The sequence below is a fragment of the Trachurus japonicus genome, chromosome 7, assembly GCF_045865225.1.
Source record: "Trachurus japonicus isolate A0001 chromosome 7, Traja_1.0".
Classification (NCBI taxonomy): domain Eukaryota; kingdom Metazoa; phylum Chordata; class Actinopteri; order Carangiformes; family Carangidae; genus Trachurus; species Trachurus japonicus.
In genome coordinates, this window is record NC_140913.1 from 30,429,823 (window position 1) to 30,446,891 (window position 17,069).

At 40.7% G+C, this 17,069-nt stretch overlaps 1 protein-coding gene across 2 annotated transcripts; it reads right to left on the reverse strand.

The window, feature by feature from the left end:
* Positions 1–2,222: 2,222 nt before the first annotated feature.
* LOC146985067 (oxysterol-binding protein-related protein 2-like) lies at positions 2,223–16,387 on the reverse strand. 2 transcript variants are annotated; one of them, XM_085782802.1, is made up of 14 exons: positions 16,298–16,387; positions 15,808–15,966; positions 14,486–14,597; positions 11,725–11,800; positions 10,446–10,580; positions 9,615–9,712; positions 9,299–9,481; positions 8,000–8,107; positions 7,527–7,616; positions 6,055–6,181; positions 5,393–5,512; positions 4,104–4,227; positions 3,926–4,016; positions 2,223–2,576 (listed from the first exon to the last, which is right to left on the reverse strand). In XM_085782802.1, exons 2-14 carry the CDS (start codon positions 15,842–15,844, stop codon positions 2,474–2,476), a joined length of 1,404 nt encoding a protein of 467 aa, XP_085638928.1. In that variant the 5' UTR covers positions 15,845–15,966; positions 16,298–16,387; the 3' UTR covers positions 2,223–2,473. The 2 variants fall into 2 exon arrangements, with proteins under 2 accessions (XP_085638928.1, XP_085638929.1); XM_085782803.1 differs by having other exon boundaries at positions 15,808–15,970; positions 16,298–16,339.
* Positions 16,388–17,069: the final 682 nt, after the last annotated feature.

Here is a 17,069-nt window from a genome sequence, read left to right on the forward strand (position 1 = left end):
TAGACAGTATGTGCATAGGGACTGTGAGCGGTCGAATGTGCAGTTTAATGCAAAAGTTAGTGCTCAGAAACAGAAGGAACACGTCGTCACTGCTGCAGAGTGAACGAAGCTTCATCACATCATCAGCACAACATTCATCATCATCATCATCATCATCATCATCATCAGCTGCTGCCGCCTCTGTAGTGTCTCAAGCACACGGCGGCTGCAGCGGCTCGTTCAAGAGGAATTAAGTGTTTTGATTTCTTTATTTTTCACATTTCAGGAGGGCAGACTGGATGGATCAGTTTGCATAGGTTCATGGTGTTGTTGTTTTTGTTTGTTTTGTTGGTTTTTTCTCAGCGTCTTGTCTTATTCGTTGTCTTGATTTGTTTTGGGAAAAAGAAAAAAATGACAGAGGAATTCAAACTGGACACGGTGGAAACAGGCGAAGTCACTCGTCCACATGTGTGAAGACAGTCGCTGTAAGTAGGAGTCAATATGACGCAGCTTCTCTTTAACTCAGAGGTTTTCATAGTGAACCTCCACAAAGAAGGAGGAGAAACACAAATAGATGCAGAGAGGAAATATTAGTATTAACTATATAATTCTGCACAAATCCAATGGGCCAATTTGCCAAATTTAAATGGACAGTTCAACATTTTGGCAAATTGGCCCATTGTCCTAATCCCTATAGTCATAGCAGTCGGTTCGTTACCTTTAATTGTCGGTGCAAGCTATTTTTAGAACGGCGGAGCAGAGCCGTGAGCTGTTCAGAGCTACGCTACGGAGGCTCAGGGATTTCTTGGTTTCCCTCATCAAACTCATCAAATACACAATCCAACAACTCCAAAACGCTCTGGTGGACAAGTTGTGACCTGCACATTCACCACGCTATGAGATAATAACAGAACGTTACCAGACAGAGTTGTTTTAGAGGGAAATTCATGCAAAACCGCTGATGTGCGTTGCCTTCAGGGACAGTTTTCATCAAGCAGTCTCTGTATTTCCCTCTAAAACAACTCTGTCTGGTAACGTTGTGTTATCATCTCACAGCGTGGTGAATGTGCAGGTCACAACTTGTCCACCAGAGCGTTTTGGAGTTGTTGGATTGTGTATTTCATGAGTTTGATGAGGGAAACCAAGAAATCCCATGAGCCTCCGTAGCGCAGCTCTGAGCAGCTCACGGCTCTGCTCCGCCGTTCTAAAAATAGCTTGCACTGACAATTAAAGGTAACGGACCTACTGCTATGACTATAGGGATTATGGCAATGGGCCAATTTGCCAAAAATGTTGAACTATCCCTTTAAACAAAAAACAAAGGGGAACAAGCTGTAACAACTGGAGCTGCAATGCCCCCAAAAATCAGAGCATTATTAATATTATTCCCCCAAATCCAAATAAGACAAGAACAATAATTAGAATTATATATATATAAAAAAACAAACATTAATATGAACTTTTTTCATGTTTTTCTTTATCAGACATTTCTAAAAAGGCTCAGAATATTTCACTTTCATGATTCTTATATAGTGGAAACAGCATCAGACTGTGAAAACCTCTGATTTAAACCGTTTCGCTCTGTTTTTTAAGTTTCATGTGAATGTATGTTACAGTATCATACTCAGTGCAGAAGGAGTTTTTATGGCTTTAAAGTGTGTGTGTGTGTTGTGTTGTGTTGTGTTGTGTAAATAATCATCTCGGTGACCATGCATGCACCAGTTATTATACACGTTTTTTGTTTTGTGTTTTTTTCACTATGTTACAGCGGACGACAACATAACGCACCGACAACATCAGTTTACTGTGGCAGCAAACGTTGGTTATAAGCAGCTTTCGTTTTCTACCGTTTGTCTCTAAATTCACAGAAAAAAAGTTTATCACACTTTGTGATGGTTTAGGGACGTTTTTAGTTTAGTGCTAAACTAACTAAAAAATAGACATCTAATATTCAAATAGGTTATATTATATTATAAAAGTAGCAGATGTGTTTAAATAACCCCTGATATCTGAATGCAACTTGACAGAAGTGTGTGGAGTGTCTGCAGGTAGGATTGTGGCTGAGTACCTGAACTACACCTGGACATTTATCCTGTAGAAGTCGGAGCTTTGTGACCTGCAGAGAAACATACACGTGGATTATCTAATATTATTATTATTATCATCATCAGAACATGACTAGGGAAGATAAAGATGAAGATGTTTTGATGCACAGTAAGTAAACTTCTAAAATTCTCCTTAATATCACTTGCTTTTTGTTTTGTTTTGTTCCTGTGGACGACGACGACGACGTTCAGTCAGTTGTCAGGTAATCTGATAATAATAATAAACTGTCTGATCACATTTTTGATATCAGCGTTTCATCGATTCGAAACAAACAAAGACGCGGTACCGGTGAGCGTCTGTCTGGCTGTCACGGCGACCACGACAGCGACTGAGAGAAACGGTGGGTCGGTGAGGGAGACGTCGACGTCGCCGCCGAGCAGCTCCTGCGTCAATAAATGTTGGGACAGTCAGTGTAATTCCTGTCGAAGTATCCGCCGGTGTAGAGCCAGTCCTCGGCGCCCGTGTGGGGGTTCGTCCCCGCCTGGAACCACCTGCGGAGACGAGAGGACGACAAGAAGGAAGACAGGTTTTTAATGAGCACGTTGCACAACAGAGGCGCCGTAACGCTGCGGAGACTTGTTTAAATTACAACGTGTAGGAATGTTTTCTGCCTTTAGTCAGATTGAAAATGGGAGTTTTTTTCCTTATCAATGTCAATGTCAACTTTATTTATATAGCACTTTTCATATGGCGAGCATAAACTCAATGGATTAAAGCAAGATGGCAATACATGTAGAGTGCATATTAAAACAAAAGGCCAATATGTGTAAAAATAAAAAACAAAAACATAATTAAATGCTTGAGAACAGATATGTTTTTAGTTTACATATAAAGGAAGACACTGTTGGAGTTCAACAGGCAACGTGTTCCACAGTGTTGGACCAAAATAACTAAAAGCACCCTCATCTGATTTTGAATATGCATGGTGCATTGAGGAGAGCTTTACATGAAGATCTTAGATCATACATATATTTTAGCTCTTTTAACTAAATAAATAAATAAATGTTGCTGGTTTTATTTATATATTCAAATAAAGACATGTTCCCTATGGCTTTATTGAGATTTGACAAACCTTTATGTAAACAGAAATAATACTCTGCAATATTTGCCATCTCTGTCACCACTGGTTTTGTTTCCCCATTTGTTTTCATTCAGTCGGCAAAAACTCATTTATAAGTCGATGATACAAGTAAATAACAGTCCGTGATTTGAGAACTGAAGAGACGGCTGAGCCGTAAACATTACTTTATACACTTCAGTCAACATTTTACCACTTAAAATTGATCTAAACGTATATATTCACCCATGATTTTGGTGTTAATTCAACACGAGACTGACATGTAGGCAAGGCATTTTATTTGTATAGCCCATTTTTACCAACAGTAAAGACCCTCACATCCACTGAGGAAAAATGTAGGGCTGCAACTAACGATTATTTTCATTATAAATGAATCTGTCAATTATTTAAACGATTAATCGATTTGTTGTTTGGTCAATAAAATGTTAAGAAATGTTGAAAAATATCAATCGGTGTTTCTCAAACCACAAGACGACGTCCTCTTGTTTTGTCCACAAACCCAAGAGAGACTCAGTTTATCGTCATAAAGGAACAAAGAAACCAGAAATATTCACATTTAAGAAGCTGAAATCAGAGGATTTTGACTTTTTTTTCTTTAAAAACTACTCAAACCAATTATTCAATTATCAATAGTTGACGATTAATTTAATATTGGATTATTGTTTGATTAACTGATTAATTGTTGCAGCTCTACTGACATGTTTAGTCACCACCACAGTTTTGTAATGGGCTCTAGTTTTATGGTTTCTGACCGACACTCACCTGGTCGACCAGTCCTCGTTGTCCGTGGATCGTTCCCGACGCGACGCCCGCTGTTTCTCCTCTAACCGCTCCTTCTCTGAACTCGCCGTGTCTGTAAAACACAGACGTCAGCTTCCTGGCGATGCAGTCGGGTGTGTGTGTGGATCAAACCTTTGTGTTTCTGTGACGCTGGTCTCACCCGTGTCTCCGTTCTCCATGGCTCTGATGTCGGGCCGCAGCCGGCAGTCTGTCGGCGCCATCAGCCGCTCCATGCCGGGCTCCAGCTCGTTCAGCGTCATGGCGAAGCTGGTGAAGTTGTACATCTACACACAAGATGACAGACAACGTGAAGATGCTTTCATGAATAGTTTTTATTCATTGATTCACTTCATCCAAAGTTCAGTCAACAGAAGAAACCTAAATCAGCTCATAATCTGGTGTGACCACACTGTCTTTCACACAGTTTTCCCAGGTTCTTGACTGGCAGGTTGTTGAAGCATCTTAGAGAACCTGCTATATAATATATATATATATATAATAGTTCTTCTGTGGATTGAGGCTCAGGTCTCAGTGTCTTCTGTCTCTTCGTGTAAAGCCAGACTGACTCCATGATGTTGAGATCAGCACTCAGTCTTCTTCTTGTGGATTTAAAGTAACATTGTTTAGGAATTACTCCCATCTAGCGTTGTGGTTGTACTATATCTCAAGCAACTCAATCGTATTTTTCATGCTGCATTCACGTGAAATTGGGCAGACGGTAGACGGACGACAGCCGCTGCACGTAACAGCATAAACAAGCCTCTATGTAAACAAGTGGTCCGTTGTCCAAACATCTGAAGGGCCTTAAACTTTTGCAAAGTGCTGTATATACAGTATATATATATAAAAACTCTTTGACTTTGTTATGTTTGGTGTTTGCTGGAGGACAACTGTGAAGTTTCTGGTCAGTTAAAAAGAGTTGTGTTGTCTTCACTGGGACACTGAGCTATGAATAAGGGCTATACATTATGTTTCTATGTCGAAGGCCCTGTTAACTCTTTACCTCATGAATAAATGGAGTTTAACTTGTACTGTGCGGCAATATACTGCAATTTTTTTCTGAAAATTCTTTTTAGAAAAACTCTCATAGTGTAGAAAACACAATGTTTTATGCACAAACATTATTATGGTATAAGTTAAATTCAACCTTTATTCCTACACGACACGACACGACACGACACGACACGACACGACACATAAGTCAAGTCAATTAATTTCTTCCTAATTGTTTTCAATGAAATATTATGTTTTCTTCTAATCATTAAATTCTACCGACGGAAATTTGCTTGGACACTTTATTGTAATGTGTATCAGTATTTTCTTACACCCCGCCTGATGAAACCGAGCAGAAAACCTCGATAAGAGTCATTTAGATTCCAGCTGTACCATCATGAACCGTGTGAATGCGGTGTGTGTGTGTGTGTGTGTGTGTGTGCGCGCGCCTCTGACCTGTGCTGATTGAGCCGGCCGCGGCGTTATCCTCCACAGTAAGGCACTTCCTGGTATCACAGTCACGGTTTCCTGAACCTCCGGCATCTCATCTGCTTCTTCACCTTCACAACTATGTTCCTACACACACACACACACACACGTGTATGCGCACAAAAACACGAACACAAACAACACAGAAGAGGAAACATTATCAGTCACAGACCGACCGACCGACTGACTGACCAGATAAACCTTTAAGAGTACGTAGAGTTCATGTGCAAACAGGCGCTTCACATAAAATACAGTCGCCACAAGTTCAACACGTCTTTCAAGCAACAATGCAAGTCATTGCAAGACATTATGGATTAGTGCTGGCAATGATCTAATCATACACTGCACTTAACAACTCCAACTAGACAACAGCAGTAGCACACTACACAGATCAAATACACTGTTACCTTACCTTCTACTAAAGCCACTGCATGTTATTGTGAAAGGAAAAGATACCGTTTTAGAGTGATGAGTAAAAAAAAAAGGCACAGATTTACTTCACACGCTGTAAGACAGATAAAACATGTCAAACACAAATGTGAGAACAACAGACTCCAAGCAGCGTTTCATCGTCTCAGAGCTTCGTGTTCGGGGTGAGTTTTCACTCTCACCACCGGAGCGTCGCTCACCTGCTTCAGCTTTTTCGAGTCTCCTGCCGTCTTCTTGTCCGACTTCTTGTACGTGTCGTAAACCTTGGGGTCCACGCTGTACATGCACTCCGTCCACTTCCCGTAGATCACTCGTCGCTTCTTCTTACTGGTTCCACAGACGAGACCAGAGACAAAATGATTCGTCGTGGAGAGAAGGATTCACAGACTCAGTAGGTTGACATTGCCACACTGGAGACGTATTTTTCGTGCGAATAATTTGCGTGTCAATATTTTTTTCGAACCCCGGTTTTCATCACGAGTCCTTTCAACCTGTGTCTCTCACCAAGGACGGTTTAGAAATAGCAATAGTATATTTCTGCCCTACAAAGGCAAAGTGCAGCTGTAAAAATGCCAAACTGAGAAAAACTGCTTTTTGTGTTTTTCATTGTCAGGTTTATGCATCAAATTATGAATAACTACCAAGTCTATAATTGATTAGATAAAGGTGGACTGAATTAAATGTATTTTGTAGTTTGTCTTTCTCACCAAGTTTGATTGTTTTATGGCAGATAACTGCACTTTTGCCTTGGTTTTACTCCAATGGGAGTAAATTATAGACTATAGAGAGTACAGTACTCTTTGCAGATACAGCACTTTGCCTTGGTCTCCCAGTACTTTTTTGGATGGACAGCAAAACAAAAAGCACAATAACTCTTGAAATTTTAGCAGTACCAATATCAAATTCTACCAGATTGAAGAGAATATACCACACTTTTGATTGGTCAAAAAACAAATTTGAAAAAATGCAGATACTGACAGACAGTGATCAGATATTGATCAGCGATCAGACAGTGAGCTGCTGTGTTGATACAATAAAGTTGGTAACAAGACAACAGTGGCATAGCGAACACGTGAGGGATAATTAACGAGTTGTGTTACAGTAAACAGATTTAAGACATGACGTGGAGGAGAAGAACCGCCTGTTGCAAAGCGAAACTTTGGAATATTGTTGCATCTGTCGCATATTTGTGTCGCCGTCGGTGTGAATGGGCTTTAAGGCGGATTAGATGAGACTTTTACGTCACTTTACAATGTTTACTCTAGGTTTTGTTTTTAAGAAGCGGCGGTAACTGAAATTAAAACACAGAGTTTGGATCTTTTTCTTCACTCTTTTCCTCCTCTGCAGCTGCTCAGACATTTTCCAGCTTTCATTTCACAGACATTACTAAATGAAAGTGAAAATAGGTACATGCAGAAGAAAAACAGTTTCCAATCGCATTATCTGGACATTTTAGTCGGATTTGGAAAAGTCCGGTATTAGTCTGTGTTTACGTGCACTTCAGTCGTCCAGTCAGATTATGGCCATAATTCTTTTCTTTCAACTGTTACGTAAACGTACCACTGGGTTTCCACTGTTTTGTTGTTGTTGTGTTTACAATCTCTCATCTTTTTTTTTTTTTTTAAATAGGGTTAGGTTTGGGTTTAGGGATGCAGGATTCGATCTCTCTCACCTTTTGTCCTGGATATATCCTTCTACTTTGTGCAGCTCCTTCCCAAACATCCCACATGGTTTGAAGTTCAACACACACTTATCGCCCGTGCTGAAACAAAAAGGAAGAGACGTGTATGTGAATTAATTAACGCTGCTAACAATGGAAAATACAAAATAAATACAATTGTTACACCACAGACATCACTGCATCTCACTTTAATGGACCTTACATTCATATTTAAATTTCTGTATATATAAAATACATTTTGGCAGCTTTATCTGTGTTTTATTCTTCAGTGTCATTTATCTATGTTTTTTGTTGATGTTTTCTTTGTCTTTTTTGCTTTGACTTATTCCTTTAAAATTCTTTTTCAACTTTTTAACTCAGAGCTTGTCTTGTCTGTGCACAAAATGGCGAAATAAACATCTTGAATCTTGGTCTTAATTGTTTAAAATCCTATATAATAAACTGTGTGTTTGTGTGTTGTGTACCTGTGGTTGACGATCTCCACAGTCCCATACTGCTCGATCCACAGCTTCCCCAGGATGATGTTATGCACGCAGCACAACGGATTCGTCCACGTGTACGCCTCTTTATGTCTGGAAGAAGAATCAGCCTCCTCAACAAACCGTTGGACATTTTGAGACATTTTGTGCTTATTTTCTCCATCATCACTGACAGACAGAGCACCTTTTTTTAACGCAGCGAAACTCAGCTTCAGCCGCTGCGATCCTCTGGAGAGAGAGAACAACGACCTATCCAGGCTTTCTCCTTTTGTCTTTGTTTTGTGGACACAGCCATCATCGGGACGGAAAAGAAAACTCACTACTTGTGGGATTGTGTTTTATAGTATACTGGAGACTTAAGTCGTTTAGTTTAAATTAAAAAAGACCTGACTCCACCGACATGTGAAGATCGTGACAAGTGGAGAAATTCACATGTGCAAGATGTTGCTGCTGATGTGAGTGACTGGACTGTTTCTAAGCTGCACAGAGATGACATTTAGTTTCCCTCTATGCCAAGTAAATGTGTGTAAAAGGTTTTAAACACGAGTCTAAACAAAAACAGACTGGTTTGGCTCCGTCTGAAGCTAATGAAACCCTCCTAGATTTATTTATTGTATGCTTATATTTTCTTTTGTATATACACTGTTAAAATGGGGAGAGAGGGAGGGGCAAATTTAGGGGGTTTATTCTTGTAGTTTTTAACTTTTGTAATTCTGGTAATATTTAACTTTGTAATTTTTTGTAATATTTAATTTGTAATTTATCTTACGTTGTTGTATTGTATTATTCGGCTATAATATTCTTCACCTTTGTACACTAGAGCACTGTGATGAAAGAATTTCCGGCAAGGGATTAATAAAGTATATTCTATTCTATTCTATATTATTCTATTCTATTCTATATTATTCTATTCTACTGCTTTAAAGATCACAAACAAATCAATTATCATTTTTACATTTATGTTTTAGGTCAGAAAAAACTTTAAATTAGTTATTTAGAGTTGCTCTGCTGGATGTACAGTAGCTTCCATTTAACAGTATTGGTATTGATCCTCTCATCTAACTCCTGCTAAGACACCAAATAAGCGTCTTTATTAAAATGTGGAACTGTTCCTTCATCTGTTTCCATGCAAAACCAAGCGAGCATGAATGCAACACTTAACTTTCAGGAGATATTCCCACATGCAGACACACTGAGCGCTAACAAACCATCCACTAAACACACAAACCAAGAATCAAATGCAGTTACAAGTGTTGCCATGCAGGAAACTACACAGACACTCACTTCAGTAGCTCCAGTGTCATGGTGCCTTTGGGCTCAGCCTCCACGCTCTTGCCCCAGAACTTGAGTTTCGGGTAGATGGAGCCGTGAAACTCGAACTCTTGCTTCAGCGACTGAGCGTGGAAGGCACTGACAGGCGGATGGTGGCTCACCTGCTCCGAGATCAATCTGTAGCCCTCGTCCTCCCTGGGAAGAAGAAAAAAAAATAAAACATTTAAAAACTCACATGAATTAAAGAAGAAACAATAATTATTGCCTCAAATTTGCACTTTGCAATCACAGGTTTGCACAGGCTTTGGCCCACAGTTTTCTCTGGTACCTTATGAGCTCAAACGTCTCTCCCAGTAAAGGGTTAAATGGCTTTCCAGTCCGTTCCCATTGAGATGCTACAGCTGAGACAGCGAACGCAGCAACAACCTGCCACAGAGACACGAAGTGGATCAGAACAGACCTCAACTGACAGAAGATTCATCTTTAAAGGGATAGTTCAACATTTTGGCAAATTGGCCCATTGCCATAATAATCCCTATAGTCATAGCAGTAGGTTCGTTACCTTTAATTGTCGGTGCAAGCTATTTTTAGAACGGCGGTGCAGAGCCGTGAGCTGCTCAGAGCTACGCTACGGAGGCTCATGGGATTTCTTGGTTTCCCTCATGAAACTCATCAAATACACAATCCAACAACTCCACAACGCTCTGGTGGACAAGTTGTGACCTGCACATTCACCACGCTATGAGATAATAACAGAACGTTACCAGACAGAGTTGTTTTAGAGGGAAATGCAGAGACTGCTTGCTGAAAAACTGCCCCCGACAGGAACGCGCATCAGCGGTTTTGCATGAATTTACCTCTTAAAGATTTTCAAAGAAAAAGGCCACTAGTATTTCTTATTTTCACTGTGTTCCCTGTAAATTTAGATTGACATTAAGAGGAAACTAACTGTTATTACATAACAACACCTCAGAGCAGTCTGATGTAGCACCTTTATTCTGAAATCAGTCCTCACGTTACTTGCAGGTGGGAGATTATTGCGGGATTTTGAAATCTTGGTAAGTCAGAAAAAACATAAAAATAAATTACTCTGAAAAAAAAAACTGGTTAGCTGATTTTCTAGTATTTAACATACACATAACATCAGAGAGGTGTTTACCTGCATGCGGTCTATGGAGTCTGATAAACTGCAGGCTCTGTGGATCAGGTGAGTGTGCTCCATGTACTCCGAGATTCTCTGGAGGAAGCTCAGCGGCTCATTAAACACGACCGGCATCGCTATTTTGGACAGCTCCTGTTAACACCACCAGAAGTAAAGTACATGAATAAATAAATAAATAAAAGTCACACAAATTCAGAGCAGAAAAACAAGCAGGAACAAGTTGTTTACTAAATGTTACAGAGTTAAAACGGAAATGTAGTGCAGGAGAACGGAGCTCATGCATCGTTATTATGTCACGTCTGAGCAGCAAAAATGTAACCGTGGCGATGATAACCTGCGTTTACTGTCTGCAGCTGTTTATTCAAGGTACAGCTCTGGAAAAAAATAAAAGACCACTTTCACAAATGTTTCTTAAAAGCATCTCCACATGTATGACAGTCATTCTTTTCTTTTCTTTTTCAAATACCAACACAAACACAACTCATTCTACTTAATGAGACACTGATGAGGTCGTCACCTGAACCACATCTGGTTTTATATGTAGGAAGATTATAAAAGCCACTGCTGGGATTAAATATTGACATTATCCCACAAAAACTGATTTTTTTGGGGGGGGGGGGGCTTTTTTGCCTTTAATTGACAGGACAGTTGAGAGAGAGACAGGAAACGGGAGGCAGAGAGAGGGGGAATGACACGCAGGATAGGGCCGCTCGACGCGGGATTCGAACCGGGGCCGCCTGCAGTGAGGACTATAGCCTCAACACATGGGGCAGGTGCTCTACCAACTGAGCTAAACACAGCCCCTAAATATGAACATGTTTTCTTTGCATTATTATTATTCAAGGTCTGAAAAGACTTAATATTTTTTGTTATTTAGACTAGTTTAGTCATTTTCAGCCAATAAAAGCTCTAAATTTTTATTTCAATTTTGGGAGAAATGTTGTCAGTAGTTGATAGAATACACATACCTATACCTATAAATAGTAAAACCAGAGAAACTGATCATTTTGGGAGTGGTCTCTTAATTTTTTCCAGAGCTGCATTTTGGATCTTTAATGGTGTGTTTCCCCAAAACCAACAACGACAGCCACCGGAGCATTAAAAACAGAACAGTGAGTTCAGTCAAGACTCATCTTGTAGCAGCGAGTTCAGAGCTGACGTGTGTTACTGTAGTTACTCAATTATTTAACAACATGCACGCTACACCACCTCCGAATCCGACAACTACTGCTGCTGCTGCTGCTGCTGCTTGTTCAGAAAAATGTGAAGGACTCACCATGCCGATGCATTTCTTCAGTATGCTCCACACACTGTAATTGTTTCTGGAGATCATCTCCGCAGGCAGGGTTTTCCTGGAACACATTTGGATCAGTTTTATTATTTTTTTAAGTTCTTGTGAAATCAGACCATGTGTCGTTAACAGCTGCTTCCGAACGGCTGAGAACTGTTCAGTGAATGAAACAACCGAGCAGCACAGGAGGCGTTCGTTCGCTGGCTAAAATCTTAAAAATGTGGTTCTCCCGCCTTGTCAGCCGCCTCCATGCGGGAGTGAGGCATGATGAAACGTTAAAAAACGAACTTTAACGTGGTCGTGTGGTGACATGCAAACATACGTTCTCACTTACTTACATACATTTACATGCAGTTGTATGAATGCAGCTTTGACAGTCGTGTTCATTAGTAGATATTTGGTTCATTTTTCATTTTAAATAAAGCGACTGCAGCAAACGAGACATTTAAAAGAGCCGTTCTTCAATTGTTAATGAACTGTTACTTTTTTATTTCATGAACCTGAAAAAGTTTGAGCTCCACACTCACTCACTCTCACTTTTTTTTTAAAAGTAACGTCCCCTTTGGCACTTTTTTTTTTGCAGCCGTCGTCTTACAGTCTCTCCATTATTTAAGGACTTCTCAGCCACTCTTCCTTCCTGCAGATCATTTTGAGTTACGATATTTTTAGGCCGTCTCAGGCGCAGGCAGAATGTGTTTGATCAGCCTGATCTCTCAGAAGCTTCTGGTTCTTAAAATCCTGTTTCCTCCAGTTTCAGTCGCGTTAAAACTTTGTGCAAAACCTGAAACGTCTCGTCAAGAATCTCAATCAAGTTTAACTGTTGTCCTCCTGGGTCAAGGAAGAAAGGAAGGAAGAAGGGGAAGATGGGAGGAGAGAAGGGAGGGAAAAACAAAGGAAAGATAGAAGGAGGGAAGGAACAGATTGGGTCAAATGGGTCAAAAAGGAAGGAAGAAGTAACGACGAAGGGAAGAAAGGAAGGGAAGAAAAGTGGAGGGAAGGAACAGATTTGTTCAAGGAAGGAAGAAAGAAGGAAGGAAGGGAAGGGGAAAGGATTGTGGAAAGAAGGAAGGGAAAGATGGAGGGAGGGAACGGATTTCTTCAAGGAAGGAAGAAGGGAAAGAAGGAAGGGGAAAGTGAAGGAAATAAAGATGGAGGGATAGGGAACAGATTTGTTCAAGGAAGGAAGAAGGGAAAGAAGGGAGGAAGGAAGGGGAAAGGGAAGAAAATAAAGATGGAAGGATAGGGAACAGATTTGTTCGAGGAAGGAAGAAGGGAAAGAAGGAAGGAGAAAGGGAAGTAAATAAAGATGGAGGGATAGGGAACGGATTTGTTCAAGGAAGGAAGAAGGGAAAGAAGGAAGGGGAAAGGGAAGGAAATAAAGATAGAGGGATAGGGAACAACTTTGTTCAAGGAAGGAAGAAAAAGGGAAGAAAGAAGGAAGGGAAGGGAAAAGGATTGTGGAAAGAAGGAAGGGAAAGATGGAGGGATAGGGAACAGATTTGTTCAAGGAAGGAAGAAGGGAAAGAAGGGAGGAAAGAAGGAAGGGGAAAAGGGAAGGAAATAAAGATGGAGGGATAGGGAACAGATCAGGTCAATAGGCTTTATGCACAGATCATAATGTAAGACAGGTAATAAAGGAGCTGGTTTATTTCAGGAAGTAGTGGATCTGTGCATAAAGCCTATTGGATGAAAAGAGAAAGGAAGAAAAAAAAAGTAAGGACGAAGGGAAGGAAGGAAGGAAGGAAGGGGAAAAGGATTGTGGAAAGAAGGAAGGGAGAAAGGAAGGAAAGAAGGAGGAAGGGAACAGATTGGGTCAATTTGACCCAGAAGGACGACAGGAGGGTTAATTAATTACCTTCATGAAGCTCTAAGAGTTTCAATGACAGATTTCTATTGATGTTTATGTGCGGGGACGGTGAACTAGGTCACAGTGGAGTTTGAGGTTTGAATCCTGTCAGAAGAAGAGACACCGGCCTCTTTTCAATTCCTGCTTCCCGCCTGCAGGACATGTGAGTTTTCTCATATATACTGGAATACATTCTTCCTCTGCTATGTTTCCCGTGTCGCTGATCGCCACATCGCCCCAAAGCAGAATATTTCCCACTCACATGATTAACAGATGGTAAATTGTTCTTTTTACTCAAATGCTGTTCCCTTTTTCTTTTCCTATCTTTTCTACAAAACACACCTTTACTGTAGTTTTTTTTTTTAGCATCCAGGCAGTTGCTTTTTGTATTTTAAGATTTTTCTTGCATGTATAGTGTCGGTGCATCAGCGCCACCGCCACCTCCTTTATCAGCTGAACTCTCCAGCAGGTCCCTTTGTGACTTCACAGCGAGTTTGTTTTGTTCTTTCTACTCTGCATCTGTGTCGTCTCATCTGAACATTTTCTCCATCTTTTCACATCTCATCTTGATTTCCATAGCTGTCATTTCTTCGTGACAGTTCAGACAGCTGGAATCTCAAACACGAAATACTTTGATATCTTTTTAAAACATCTCGTCTAGTTAGGCATCGGCTCTAGATCTTCAGTATCAGTTACGACCAAGTGGGTTAACGATACTCTGAATGTTTCACCAGCAGTGACGGTGCATTAACATCTGAAGAAAGGCTGGATTGTCATGTTGTTAATGTTTGCTGCAGGGGAGTCATTTTTACTTCTTTTCACTTAATTAAAATAACTAAATAAAAGAGTTTTTTATCCAAACATACAGTATGAACATCAGATGACGGCGTTATTCCTCACCTGCGCTCCCACACGCCGTTCTCCTGCGTGCTGCTGCCATCGGTCACCTGCTTGCTGTCAAACACCAGGGCGTCTTTGAAACTGACCTCACAGGAATCATCTGACTCCAGCCCTGTCGAGGGGGAAAAGACACAGTGAAGACAAGTCAGTCGGCACAGATACAAGAGAGACAACTATATTTAAAGGGATAGTTCAACTTTTTGGGAAAATTCACCATAGTCATAGCGGTAGGTTCATTACCTTTAATTATGTTACTGTATTATGTTACGTTGTTTTTGAGATCGGCGGGGCAGAGACGTGAGCTGCTCAGTGAACACAATGGAGGTGAACGGTACAGGTCCCCATCAAACTCATCAAATACACAATCCAACAACTCCAAAACGCTCTGGTGGACAAGTTGTGACCTGCACATTCACCACACTATGAAATAATCATGTAACATTAGAGACAGAGTTGTTTTAGAGGCAAATGCAGCCACGGCTGCTGAGTAGTTCAGAGTATTTGCTTCCTGTGTCGTAATGTTACATAATTATACGTCATTATCTCATAGCGTGGTGAATGTGCAGGTCACAACTTGTCCACCAGAATTGTTGGATTGTGTATTTGATGAGTTTGATGAGGGACAGGTGACCTGTACTGTTCACCTCCATTGTGTTCACTGAGCAGCTCACGTCTCTGCCCCGCTGATCTCAAAACAACATGCACCGATAATTAAAGGTGATGAACCTACTGCTGTGACTATAGGGATTATGGTGATAGGCGAATTTGCCAAAATGTTTAAAGTCAAGTGTGTAACTTTGGGTTAAACATGGCCTGTTTAAAAGTCAGTGTTTTTGTGTCCTAATGCGAGAGAGAGTGCAAATTTACCTCTTTATGTTGTCATTCCCATATTTGTTACAGTAGTAAAAGGTGTTTCAGCCATTTACCATGATGATTATTTAACAAAATGCAAATGATCATACTACCACTTGTGTAGCTATTTCTTAACAGGCAGATGAATTAAGCACGATTTTGATTTACAAGAGAAAAGGACAACAATTCACTTGCTAACTCTATTAGGTATATGACCATTACCTTTGGACAGTTGTTTTCCCCCTTTATGTCAAACCAACTATTTACAATTGTTTGTTGGCCTTGTTTGTGGCTCTTTTCATTATGTTTCTGTGCAGAATATGGGTTTGACCAATTAAGACCAGTGTCATTGGCTGGATTCCTTTTTTTTTTTTTGAGGGGGGGGGGGGTAATAACCTCCCTAACCCCCCCCCTATAAATTACGCCCTTGGTTAACTACAAAAAAAAATGAAAAATAGACGCGTGCTCACCTGTCTCAGCGTCGTAAAACTCCTCCTCGCTGTTCATACTGAGCAGAGAAAGTAACTTAAGCGTTACTCAGTCAGAACAGAAGCCATGTTTCCACCACCATCGGCCTGTCCCTGCAGCCCAGCCGCTCTCCAAGCATCACAGACAGCCACACACAGACACTACCTGCAACACGGACAGCTCGTTACACCACCGAGCAGGGCCAAAGCCACACGTTGTTCTTAGTAAATGCATGCTAAGAATGAATAAAAACGAGAAAACTAACAACAACAACAAGAGCAGCTGTCAGTTAAACAGTTAACAGTTAGTTAGTTAGTTAGTTAGCCACCTAGCCGTTAGCATCGCTGCTGCCACTGAGTTAACGTTACATTAAATCGTCAGGTTTTGAGAGTCAACAGCAGAGATTAGGTAACGTTGTCAGGACAGACAGCGACACAAACAGACGCCGACACGAAACACGGAGGTTTAAAAACACGATTCGGTTAAATGTACCTGTGAATTAAGGTCAAATTTTAAAGCGCTACCGACATAAACAATCGGAGGAGAAGAGAAGAAGCTACGAGCACCACCGCTGACTCTGAAGCGGAGCGGAAGTGGGCGGCAAGGACACCGTGATTGACAGGCGCGTCGGCCAATCAGAGCAGCCAAGGACACCGTGATTGACAGGCGCGTCGGCCAATCAGAGCGCAGCCAGCAGCGTTCTAGAAATAGAAGGTAGGTAGCAGAGTCCAGCAGCTATTTTCAAAAGAGATTTAATAATGTTATGTGACATTAAACAAGTAAAGGACCACACAGGAGCTCAACATAAGTGTGGTTTGGCAGGTTGAAGTTAAAGAGCTTGAAAAGACCAGAAATCTAAAAAAAAAAAAAAACAACAATAGCTAGAGACAGAATTTGTAAAAAGGTCAAAACCAAAGATTATTCTACACTGCCCATCCAAGTAGCCTCGCGTTAACTCCAAATTTTGTCTGCATTCTGGTTCCCGTCTTCTAGCGGATCCGGAAATCACCAAATTCACCAAAGTAAACATGTTCACCAACATAAAACTTATAAAATAGACATTAAAGCAGAAGTAAGCGGAATGTTTGTGTTAATATAGTAAGTCTTAAATAGTTATAGCCTATCTTCCGACAGCAATCACTTATATAGAGTGTTTGGTCCGAAACACGGGTCTGTCAGTCACTCTGCTCTGCTGTAAGCCGAGGAGAAAACTTTCCTTGTATCCTACAACCTTTATCCAATGAGGAGAGAGAACGGCATGAAG